Source organism: Dioscorea cayenensis, chromosome 9 (genome assembly GCF_009730915.1).
Source record: "Dioscorea cayenensis subsp. rotundata cultivar TDr96_F1 chromosome 9, TDr96_F1_v2_PseudoChromosome.rev07_lg8_w22 25.fasta, whole genome shotgun sequence".
In the NCBI taxonomy this organism is placed as follows: domain Eukaryota; kingdom Viridiplantae; phylum Streptophyta; class Magnoliopsida; order Dioscoreales; family Dioscoreaceae; genus Dioscorea; species Dioscorea cayenensis.
The window spans coordinates 16,397,066-16,410,640 of NC_052479.1; the positions used below are offsets into that span (position 1 = coordinate 16,397,066).

At 31.6% G+C, this 13,575-nt stretch overlaps 1 protein-coding gene across 1 annotated transcript in view; it reads left to right on the top strand.

Moving 5' to 3' along the window:
- The window catches only part of LOC120268529, a 61,014-nt gene extending 47,651 nt beyond the window's left edge, over positions 1-13,363 (top strand). Inside the window, exons 2-5 of the mRNA XM_039275888.1 lie at positions 9,586-11,915; positions 12,016-12,230; positions 12,741-12,841; positions 13,184-13,363. Of these exons, the coding sequence (XP_039131822.1) occupies positions 9,586-11,915; positions 12,016-12,230; positions 12,741-12,841; positions 13,184-13,363 (2,826 nt within the window). The remainder of the gene's footprint in view (positions 1-9,585; positions 11,916-12,015; positions 12,231-12,740; positions 12,842-13,183) is intronic.
- The last annotated feature ends 212 nt before the right edge of the window (positions 13,364-13,575 follow it).

Here is a 13,575-nt window from a genome sequence, read left to right on the forward strand (position 1 = left end):
TCAAAACCATAATTCTATGTTATTTTTGGAATGTCTACTATTTTTGAATTAAAACCATAATTTAATGTTTTCTTTTCCAAATGTCTCATAGTTTTTCGTTTTGAAATAAAAACCTAATGCTATGTTTTCTTTTCAGAATGTCTACTATTTTTGCAAACAAAGGCTGAATCCTATATTTTCTTTTCTTAATGTATCCTATTTACTAATTTTGTATCAAAACTCTAATCTTATGTTTTCTTTTGGGAATGTATGTTATTTTTGAATAAAAACCCCAAGCCTATGTTTTCTTTTGAAAATGTCTGCTATTTTTTAATAAAACAATAATTGTATGTTTTCTTTTCATAAGGTCTCATATTTTTTAATCAAAACACTAATCCAAAGTTTTTTTAAATGACTCCTATTTTTAATCAAACCCTTAATCTTATGTTTTGTTTTGATAATGTCTGCTATTTTTGAATCAAAACAGCAATACTATGTTTTATTTTCAAAATTTCTCATATTTTCAATAAAAATCCTAATCCTAAGTTTTGTTTTAGGAATATCTACGAATTTTCAATCAAAATCATAATCCTATGTTTTCTTATAGTAATGCCTCTTGATTTTCATTCAAAATGCTAATCCTATGTTTTCTTATAGTAATGTCACCTATTTTTTAATCAAACACTAATTATATATTTTATTTTCTGAATAGCCACTATATTTGTATCAAAACACAATTCCTATATTTTTTCTTTTCGTAATGTCTCTAATTTTTAAATAAAATTCCTAATCCTATGTTTCTTATCTTGGTGCCTCCTATTTTTTAATAAAAATCGTGATCCTTATCTTATTATTTCTTTTCGTAATGTGTCCTATTTTCTAATCAAAATACTAATCCTCTATTTTCTTTTTAGAATGTGTCATATTTCTCAGTTTTTAATCAAAAACCTAATCCTTTGTTTTTTTTTCAAAATGTCTCATTTTTTGGATTAAAACCTTAATTAAATCTTTTGTTTGGGGAATATTTGCTAATTTTTAATCAAAACCCTAATTTGATTTTTTCTATTCAGAATGTTTCATATTTTTCAATCAAAACTCAAATCGTGTGATATCTTTTTAAAATGCCTTCTATCTTTCAATGGAAAACCACTACAACAAAAACTATTAATTACCAAAGCAAATTTACACTGAAAACATTTTCCTGGGTAATTGGCCAGGGAATAGCTAAGGATTAGAAAGGAATGATTAGATATAAAGGTTAAAACCATTACCCAGGGATTACGCAATGAAATACCTAGGGACTTAGAAACGACAAAACTTTGCCAAGCTATTCCATTTCTAAATATCGCGGAAACTTTGCTACTAATATTTAACAATAAATTGCCATCGAAAATTATCCGTTGGTATCTATACCCTAGCTAATCCCTCGGTAATATTGAATAATTTTAACATTATGCAGGGATCATCTAGGTAAATTCATCGTTGTTATTTTTCCATAGCTAATCCCTAGGTAAATTGAACAACTTTAAAATTACCCAAGGATTAGCTAGGGCAACTTTCGTTGCTATTTGTTCTCAGCTAATCCCTGGGTATATTTAACAGCATTTACATTACCCAAGGATTAGCTAGGTAAATAGTTGTTGTTATTTGCCCGTAGCTAATCCTTGGGTATTTTTAATTGATAGAATTTTTATTTAGCAAGGGATTAGTTTCCGTAGGTAAAATTTTTTATCATAAAAATTACCTAGGGATTAGCTAGGGACTATAACCATCATGTTTAGTTCATAGCTAATCCCTAGGTAAATATAAAGTAACTTATTTTTTTTATAAGAGTATTAAATTGCTTTTTTTAGATTTGTTATTGAGTTTAAAAATCTTATTATTGATTGTTTAAACATCATTATATATATATATATATATATAATTTAATAGTATGATTTTTTTATTAAAAAAATTGCATCAAAAGAAAATTAAATAATTAATAACCTCAACGTCTCCTTGTACTCTAGCCTCTAACTTTTAATATCCCTAAAAACATTTATAATTATATTCCATTTATTATTATTAACAAATTTCTCATTGACTAAAATTTAATTCAGTTTTAATTTTATTTTTCTTGACTTTTTTAATTAATAAAACAATATTAAAAAAAATGATGCAATGCAATTGGTTTTAACTATCTTGATAACAGAACAATTATTGGGATCAAATACGTATTTAAAATAAATATATAACGAATTATATAACAAAAAAACACTTTTTTTCCAATGACTAATTTATAATATAAGTTTTGTGAAGGGTGTATTTTCAAAAAACACCACACAATGTTTTTCCAGTTCATACCAACCAAAACCTCCAACGGCTACAAATCAAGTCAGACCAAAATTCTTTTCATAAAAATATAATCCAATGTACTTAAAACCAATGCCTAGGTCCTTATCTCTGCCTCCTCTTCACCCCAACCCTAATCCCTGATATCTGTCTCCTTTTAACCCAAACCCTAATCTCTTTCACCAACGTTCTCATCGCGGACGTCATCGAAGGGCACATCGTGCCGGCATTGGGGCCATGTTCTAGCCGGTCCTTAATCCCGATGCCATCACTACGCACGTCGCCGGCCAAGTGAGCCAGACGCCATCACTCTGCATGGTCTCAAGATTCACCGCCCCCAACGCTTGATCCAAGGTCTATCCCCGTCGAACTGGTAACACACACACTCTCTACCCCCACAACTCTCGACCCTAACTTTCCTCTCTCACCGATGTGGTTCAACGCTCGTGTTTTGCTTATAGATCTAGCGAAGTTGGCTGAGCAAAGAGAAGGCGTCGAAGAAGACCCACCTAGCAATATCAACAGTTCTAGAGTTGGAGCTCCACCTCCAAAGAGGTTGAATCTTCGTCTTCTCCCCCGTTTTCTATAAATATTGCGATATTTTATAGTAAATGATTAGAAATTTCAAGTGATAGGCCCTGATTTAATTCTGGTTTCATAGATACCCTTTTTATTCTCCTGATGAGCTTTCTTGAATGTTTTTTTTATGTTTTCTTTATTTTGGTTCAGTTAGATTGTAATTTTAGGTTTACTGTTGTGTTGATTGGATTTCTTAGGGTATGGGATGCAGCTCACATAGGAATTTCAAGCTATTGATCCTGTTTTGTTAATGCTTTCGTTGATTTCTTTATGTTGGTGCACTTGAGATTGTGGTTTTACTTTTGTTATTTTCCTTATTGAATTCCTTTGAATTATCAGATACTTTTAACTTATAATGCACTCTTTTATTGTGATCTTGAGTTTGAAAATCTACTGGTCAATGTTGTTATTCATATATCTTCTCTTTGATTCTTCGGATTATCTTTCTTGAATGCATTCTATAGGTTTTATTATCTTCTTGATTGAAGTCTTTTAGGTTATGATCTTTTTTATGCTTTTATGGTGCTAATTTATTGTGATTTTATAATTGAACCTCGAGCAAATGATTAGGAATTTTAAGCTATTCATCTTGATTCAATGATGGCACTCATAAATCCCCTCCTTTATTCGCATGATGAGCTTTTTTGAATGCTTTCATTGCATGCTTTCTTTTGATTCAATTGATACTGAAATTTTAGGTCATGAGATTTTTTGAGCTTATTTTGTACTGATTTATTGTGATCTTGGAGATTGAATCTAGTAGAGCAAAGGACTAGGAGTTTCAAGCTACTGATCTTGATTTAATGGTAGTTGTGCTTTCATATCATTTCTTTGTTCTAATTTGCTTCAGTTTATGAAAGTTTCCATCTTGAATCTTGAAAAAATGCTTTAGAATTTTAAGTTGTTGTATCTGATGATTCTGATCCATTATTGCTATCCGGAGATCCTTTCATTGATTCTCATAAGGTGTTTTCTTGAATCCTCTGTTTTGATATAATTGAGACTATAATTTTAGGATCACAAATTTCTATTGTTGAATCCTTTAAGTTATGAGAATTTTTTAGCTTATATCAACCTGATCATCGAGCTTGAATTTGAGAAAAAAATTGGGTCTACTTTAATTAGTTGTTATGAGGTTTGCCAAACAAAGGGGCAGTTTGATTCTTGATTTTGCTGAATAACCTGACTGAAACAGTTGTATCAAGCTATTCTTGGTTTTTATTACCTTCGCCATGTTAATGGTTCTACCTGGGGTTTAACTGAGACCTCCGACATAGCCACTTAGACATGATGATGATAGCTCATTGAAATATCCAGGCCACGTTAACCCTCTACTTGAATACATTGTTATTATTGAAGTTCATTGCACAATCATTGTTCAAAAGGAAAAATAATGCAGTGGAGTTTTCTATTTTGGCCTTTGGTTGCATGTGTTCTCAAACTTGATTTTGGTCTGACAAACAATTTTTTATTACATTTTTTTCTTATTACTTTTTGTGTTTTTTATGTTTCAATGTCGCATTCCATTCCCTTCATCGTCTTGCATGGAATATTGCTTCTCATCCTCTCGTTTATGGAGTTCTCTTCAGAGTCATCGGTTGTATGGGAGTGTCCGAATGTGTTGATGAATCTTGATGCTTTTCTTTTGGAACAGGGACCGGAAACCAGTGTAAGGATCGAGAGTTGAAGCAGTTCACTGAGCTTTTGAGCCTTTGGTTTGGATTGCCTGGGTATTGCATTTAGGATTTGTTTCTTTGATGAATTCTTCTTACTTTTTTTTTTACTTTGTCAACATTAGGGTTCTTTGCTATCTTTAATTAGATATCATTAACATATAAGTTCTTTTGATTTGTCAAATCATATTGGGGATCACTAAGGTAGAAATCTTTCTTAACAACATTTGCACAAGAACTGCAACTATAATAAATATATTTGTTGTTGTTTTACTTTGTGAATAATGAGGGTGCATGATATTGATTCTTAGGTTTTATGACATATTAGTTGGTCTTCTAGTTTTTGTCAATGCAGCCATTGAACCATTCTTGTGTTCTTTGTTGCATTTCGGGTTTTTTGGAGAAATGTTGCATTGAGTTCGAATGGGTTCGCTGTTTAGATATCTTATATCTCTAGCATGTTGTATCTTGAACTTTCTTTTTTATTTTTTTTATTTTGATGTGCAAACATGTAGGGAATGACCAAGTAATTCTTTTATTGTTTTTATTTTTTTGTTTTTTTGTTTTTTTATTTTCCTTGCTATTTCTTTGGTTTTTGGACTTTGTGAACGTTACTGGTTGAATGATGGCTTTTGATATTGATATATTTTTTTATATCCAGTTTTATGATACTTATTATGCTGCATTTTTGTTTTTTTCAGATTTATATTACTTATCATGATGTATTGGTTTCTAAACTTCTTTTACCCATTTATTCGGAAAACATTAATCTATTCCATTGTGATGGTTTTGTTATGAATCCTAATAAACAAATTTTCAGAGTAACTCTAGAAATTTATATCTTGTGAATTCTGATTGCAACTAGTATATTCTTATATTCTTAGATGCTATTGTCATTGTGAATTGACATCATTTTGTATTCTTCCAACAGTTAACCTCGTTTACCTCTTGTAACTTACAAGGCAACTTGGTGGCTCGAGGGATGATTACTTGATGAGGCATATCTGGTATGAAATTTTGATTTTGACTCTTGATTAGTCTTTTTGTGCCTTCTAATGTATTCATCTACTAGTCAGGATTACATGTAAATATCATTTGTAAGCTCTAATTTGTGAAGTTCTTGCAAAATCAAATCTTCGTTTTAATTTAATTAGTGCAATTTTCATTTTTGAGAACTAGAAACTCAATCAACAATCATTGGTTTCAGTTCTTAACTAATCTCAGGAAATAATTGCGTTGTTTGAGCAATTGTGTATGTGGGGTCTCCATGTTGATTCTAACACATTGTTGTTATTTCATCCTAGATGATTAGAACTGCTGCATATTCATATAGATTAATAGTTTTATTTATTCTCACAATGACAACTTGATGTTTCGTATTGCTTGGATGTTGATGGAGAAGTGCAACAGTAGGATGCTTAAATATACCACTACAAAAATATTACAGTTTTGTAACGGATACTTGCAACGGAATAAATTTGTTGCAATTTTATAACAGATTTGTAACAGATTTGCGACGGATTAAAAAATTTGCAACAGATTTTGCAACAGAACAAAATCGGTTGCAAAATTTATTTGAAACGGATTTGCAACCGTTTTTGCAACAGAATTGTAATGAATTGGCGACGGAATACATTTCGGTTGCAATAAAATGGAGGGAATAGTGCGGGAGATAGTTTGCAACGGATTTGCAACGGGCAGGAAACAAACATTTGCAACGGATGTATTTGTTGCAAATTTGCAACAATAGTTGTCACAGATTTGCAACGGATTTTGTCATGAAAATTGTTTTTGAAAATAAATGGAGTAAAATTATTATGGTTTTCTATTTTAGTTAGTATAATTACTTTACTATTTTATTTCTATAATTTTATTATATTTAAAAATTATAATTAAATTTTAAAAATATTTAAAATCAATTAATTATTTTTATGAGAAGATATTTTTATAATATTTTGTAATATTTCCAATTCTAAAATATTTTAATGAGAAAATATTAAATTATAGAAATATTTAAGTTTTTATTTATAAATTAAAAATATTTTGATTATATTTCTATAATTTCATTATTTTAAATATTATAATTAAATTTTAAAAATAATTAAAATCAACTAATTATTTTTGTAATATTTTCAATCCTAAATTATTTTTATGAGAAGATATTAAATTAAAAAAATATTAAATTTTTTTATTTTATAAATTCAAAATATTTAATTAAAATTACAATACATTTGAAAATATTAATTATTTAAGATTTAAAACATTATCCATACATCACTATTTTTAACATTGAGATATATCTACAAGGGACTAGGTATATTACTAAAAATCAATTCTGGTAGATAAGCTCTTGTTATTAAAAATTTTAAAAATATAATTAATTAAAAAGGAAGGGAAACGTTATTGTTGGTCAAATGACCATTCTATGCTCATTTCCCCACATCTCTATTTGAAAAATAAATAGATAAATAAATAAATAAATAAATAATAAAAAAAGAGAGCTAGTTTTAAAGGTTGGATTTGTTTATTACTCTCCCTTTCTCTCATTCTCTCTCCAAATTTCCAAAAAGCTTTAGAATGACTCAAGACCTCTGCCACAAAACAAGCCACTCAAAACCCTAAGCAAGCCTTCTGAGGATCGCCGGTGAGCTCCAAATCTCCTCATCATTAGCAACGATCTCCGCAAATCAGTCATCTTCGCAACGTTCTCCACAAATCCATCCCCATTCCAGGTTTTCATTAGCAACGATCCACCACAAATCCTTCTCAAGCTATCCTGCGACCTTCGAGACACCATCGATCAAGCTACGCAGTGGAGCTCTTCTCCTCTTAGAGAAGATAAAGTCCCTGGTATCATCATTTTTTTTTAAGTAATATTAGAATTTCAGTTTGATAGGATATCTAGTTGATGGTTTTGATTGCAATTTAGATAAGATTAAAACCAATGCTGATTTGAAAAGTTGATACTTTGGATTGTTGATTGTTAATCTGAAGTTTGCGCTGATATTTCTATTCTCCTGATGATCATGGCCAGCACTGGAAGCAGAAAAGGTTTAATCTGAAGTTGTTGTAGACACAAGCAACTTGATTTAAAATATCTTCAAGGTGCCATTTACTTTCTTTATGCTTTACTATTAATTTTATGCCATACTATTTTCTCCTCCTTAATTGATTCACGACTCACTCATGGATTGCCTACATTAAGGATGCCTGCAAGCTTGTAAAAGAGTCAGTGCCCTGGTATCCTTAGCTTATTAGAGGCTTTTTTTAAAATAATAATAATAATAATTTTACTTGGAAAATTCATCATTGTGGAGTATTATTATTAGTGTAAATATTAATTAATGGTCCTTTTTTTTGGGTATAATTGAGAGAGATCTGAACAATAAGAATGAACAATCGAAGAAGGCCATATATGGGACTGTATGACAACTTCCTTATGGAAATATCATCAATTATGGATGTGTTATGGATATATGTATTTGACCATTTGATTAATTTCATTCATGTTTGTTGATCTAGCATATAAGTATAACCTTGGACATCATCATTGTTGTTGTTGATACTCTTTCCTTTGTATGTTCTCAAAATTAAAATCTTTAAATTTCCTCCCGAACAAACACCAAAATCTTTAAATGCCAATTTACAAAATCTCCGAGCTTAACTCAAGATTATCAAAATGTGAGTTTTTAAATCCATGCAAGTTAATTGCATGCAACTCAAAAGGAAGAATTACGGTTAAACCGAAGACATATTTGGTTTTGTCTAGGCTTAGTCCAATCCTCATCCGAAAATCATTTTCTATTAATGCTGCCTTATTGATATAATCTTTTACATAAAGATGATTTTATAACCTTTGCAGAGCTCACTATGATATAACAATTGCTTGCTGTGAAATGATAATGTGAGTTTGTTTAGTTCTTTTATATGATTTTTTTTATGAAATTAATATCATAATTTTCATTTACGCTATGCTTTATGTGACAACCAAAGCCAAACGTCACCATCCTTGTAGCATTTTAAGGATAAAAACTCTTTTGATGTTTAAATTCAGTTTTGTTTTCCCATTGATTATGTGTTGTTTCATTTATCTTTTTCCCTCTCTTTTTTTCTTTGGTTTTTTCCACCAGTTTTACATTTGATTAATATTTTTTTTTATCTATCATCTTATTGTGAATTTTGTGGTACAATTCAAGCAATTGAAAGTAATAGGTTCTGCTGCAACCATAAAGGCAATGTGCTTTTTTCCCCTTATTTATCTTTTACTATTTTAACTGGTTATGGTTTGTGCCCGTCTTAATATACTTTATTTTGGATTTCAGTTCTTGGAAAATTTTGCATGGATCTTGCATCATTTGAATTGAGATCTTGTAGTGAATTACAGATTGTATATTGTAGCTTACTTTATTGGATTCCATAATTTCCATCACTCCTTCATTAAGTTGTCTTTCTTTGTATCTTTGAGGTTTTGGTGAGTAAATGCCTTGAGAATTCTATTTAAACTTCTAGTTTTATAATTTAATATTTTGTTTTGTCCCCATCTTGGATATGCTTTTTGTTCAATTGACAAATACATCAATCCTCATGAATTGGTTTGAAGTCATCAATATTTCCCTTAGTGTTATTACAATTCTTTATCACACACACGACACACACACACACACAAAACTCTTTTCTTTTGCCGGTGTACCTTACATGAACTGGCGATCAACAAGAAAAGAATTTATGATGGTTATACATGGTAGAATGAGATAACGAAGCCTTTGATTCATTAGAAAGAGCCCAATGTAGGATTGTGGGCATATTATGTATATTCTGTTGTCCTATTATGAGACTAATAGGACAACAGAACATTAAAAAACATTAATCTTGTGTGTATATATAACTAAATATATTATATAAAATATATAAAATACCATTGATGCACATGCATTAGATTTCATTATTATTCATGGTCCCTTAAATTTAAAGAAGAATTATTTAATATTAGATTACTAAAGCTATGTCAATAAATTCTCTTCAGGGACTAATAAATTTTTCCAATGTTATCTTTGTCAATGTTGGTTTAGAGAAACAAAACATGAGGCCAGACAGACAATGGATGTATCAAAGGCGAACAAGAGGATTAATTGATCCTATGTTTATAGTTGGAATAAATTCATTTATGGAGTTTGCTAAGGCTCACCCAAATTGTCTTGATGGTCAGTTCATGAGATGCCCATGCAATCAGAAGAAGTGTCGTAATTGGAAATTTTTGGATGAGGATACTGTTAAATCACACATTGCTAGGTATGGTTTTGTGGAGAATTATGAAACCTGGATCCATCACGGGGAAAGTGACGATATTGATGTTCTTAGTGAAAATGCAGTAGTTGGAGAGGCGTTTGCTCAATATGTTGGGGTTGATAATGTGACTCCATTGGAGACAATGATTCATGATGCTGCAGGGCCTTCATTTCAATCAGATGACTATGAAGACAACCCAACTCCATCAATTCAACATGTTTATGACATGCTTAGAGCAGAACAACAAGAGTTATGGCCTAATAATCCTAATGGAATCTCAAAGTTGTCTGTTGTTGCCAGATTAATGAATTTGAAAGCAGAACATCATTTTTCTGAAAGATTGTATGATGATTTTTGCCAATTGATGAAAGAATGCCTCCCAACAGATAATGTTATGGTTGATGGATTCTATGAAACAAAACAGTTAGTTAGAGGGTTGGGGTTACCTGTTGAACAAATTGACTGTTGCAAACGGGGCTGCATGTTGTACTGGGGTGAAGATAGTGAATTGACGACTTGCAAATTCTGTGACCATGACAGGTTCAAGAAAGGTAGAATTGATACTGATAGCCGAAAAGCAAATGTAGCATACAAGAAGATGTTCTACTTCCCCTTGACTCCTCGCCTTCAAAGGTTGTATGCATCCAGTGCCACGGCTAAGCATATGGTATGGCATGCCAAACATGAAATGGAAAAGGATGATGTGATGCGGCATTGCTCAGATTCTCTTGCATGGAAGCACTTTAATAGCATGCATCCATCATTTGCATCCGAGTGCAGGAATGTTAGATTGGGATTATGTGCAGACGGGTTTCAACCATTTGGGCAATCTGGTCGTCAATACTCATCATGGCCGGTGATAATCACACCATACAATTTACCACCCTGGATGTGCATGAAAGAAGAGTACATGTTTCTTTCAATAATTGTTCCAGGTCCATCAAATCCAAAAGATAAATTGGATGTGTTTCTACAACCTTTGGTAGCTGAGTTGAAAAATTTATGGGATGTTGGAGTAGAGACTTATGATATAGACAGCAAGCAAAATTTTATAATGAGAGCTGCATTGTTGTGGACAATTAATGATTTTCCAGCCTACTCAATGTTGTCTGGTTGGAGTACAGCAGGAAAATTAGCATGCCCATACTGTATGGAGGATTCCGATGCTTTTACCCTAACAAAAGGTTCGAAGACATCATGGTTTGATAATCATCGTAAATTGTTGCCACCAGATCATCCTTACAGAAGGAATAAGAAGTGGTTTAGAAAAGGAAATGTAATAAAGAAATGTGCACCTCAAGTCAAATCTGGATTTGAAATACTCGAAGAAATTGAGAGCTTTGGGCTTCAAAAGGTAACAAAATTAGATGGGGAAGTTATAAATTCTGAAATTAGAAGGAGCTGTAGCAAATGTGGATGGAAGAAAAGAAGTATATTTTGGGATTTACCTTATTGGAAGACAAACCTCATTAGGCACAATTTGGATGTAATGCACATTGAGAAGAACTTCTTTGATAATATATTTAATACTATAATGAATGTACCTGGCAAGTCGAAAGACAATGTACAATCTAGGGAAGATTTGAAGGAATTTTGCAGTAGACCAGAGTTACATATGGAAGAAGGGACAAAGAGGTATCCAAAAGTGTGTTACACTTTGGATAAAAAGCAAAAAGAAGAATTGTGCAATTGGTTGAAGGAGCTTAAATTTCCAGATGGGTATGTTTCGAATATGGGTAGATGTGTGGATCAACGCAAGCTGAAATTATTTGGTATGAAAAGCCATGATTGTCATGTTTTCATGCAAAGATTGATACCCATTGCATTTAGGGAGCTACTTCCACCAAATGTATGGCAAGCATTGACAGAATTGAGCATTTTTTTTAAGGATCTCACTGCTAGAGCAATTAAAGAGGAGGATATGAGGTGGTTGGAATCAGAAATACCTATTATTTTGTGCAAGTTAGAGAGAATATTTCCTCCAAGATTCTTTGATTGCATGGAACATCTTCCGTTTCACTTAGCATATGAAGCACAGATTGCTGGACCAGTGCAATATAGATGGATGTATCCTTTTGAGAGGTATAAATTTAATTTTTATTGGTTTTTCCATTAAATTAGAAGAATATTATTGTACTCAAATAATTTTAAGCATGATAAATTGTAGGTATCTGCGTAGATTAAAGAATAACATAAAGAATAAAGCTCAAGTTGAAGGATCAATTTGCAATGCCTACCTTGTTGAAGAAATATCATCATTTTGTGCACACTACTTTGAGTCACATATTCACACAAGACACCGAAAAGTGGCACGGAATGATGATGGCATTAACTTTGACATGCAAGAATATCCAGGAATGCTTTCAATTTTTAAACCATCAGGTAAGCATTTGGGTCCCGAAAAGACACGACGTTTGGACAATAATGAATATCATGCTGCTCGGACATACGTATTATTAAATTGTGAAGAAGTTCAACCTTATATTAAGTAAGCAACAATAACATATAGCAATGCTTTGCCTTCAAATAATGTTAATAATAAATAAAATAAATATGACAATTTTTCCCTTTACTGTAGATTGTATGAAGAATTGCTTAAAGGAAATCAACCTAGCATTCAAGATCATGAAATTGATCACTTGTTGGAAACAGAATTTGCCTTGTGGTTTGATAGTTATGTGAGTATTCTTAACTAATCCTATTAAATGCATATTGAATTTCTATTGTGTGTTAATAATCTAATATTGATGTGTATATATACATATCATTAACAGACACATCATCCAAGTTCGGGTATCACAAATGAATGGTTGAAATGTCTTGTTGTCAAGCCAATGCATAATGTTAAAACGTACAATGGTTATTGTATAAATGGCTACAAATTCCACACAGAAAAACGTGGATCTATGAAGTACACAATGAATAGTGGAGTGTGCATTAAGGGATCTAATTTAAGTGCTAGCGAGATGGAATATTGTGGGAAGCTGATTGAGGTAGTTAAGTGGGAATATGAAGGTTGGCCAATGAAAGAGGTTGTATTATTTAAATGCGTATGGCTTGATCCTAAATTGAGAATTGGTACCAGAATACACCCACAATATAAGCTCATTGATGTGCACAAGAATAGAACATTTAACAAATATGAACCATTTATTCTTGTAACTCAAGCTGCACAAGTTTTCTATTCACCATATCCTTCGTTGACAAGATCTTCTAATGTTTGGCTTATGGTTTGTGCAATTAAAGCTAGATCTATTGTGGAGATAGCTGAACCAAATGCAATTTCAGTTGTTTCTGCTTTTCAAGCTGATGAAGTACAAATACATGAAATTTAGAATGGAGATGAAGAAGTATCACTCAAATCTTCTAATGGCACATTCATTGAAATTGATGGTATCGATTTTGCGGAAGAAGAAGAGGAAGAGGAAGAAGGTGAAGAAAGTGAGGAAGATGAACACAACGAAGAAGAGGAGGATGAGTTAGATGCTTTTAATGATGTAGAAGATGCAAATTGAAATAGAATTTGATCTGGAAATGAATATTTCATTTTTAAATTACACTTTTTCAAAGTAGAATGTACTTTTTAAACTTATTCTAGTTTTTCTTATTGCAAATAATTATATATTATGATCTTATAATAATAGTGTTAGCATTATATATTTTTATAGATATGACTGGGCAAAATCGTTTGCCCACACGTCGTTGGAGTGGTGTTCCTACCTCTCAG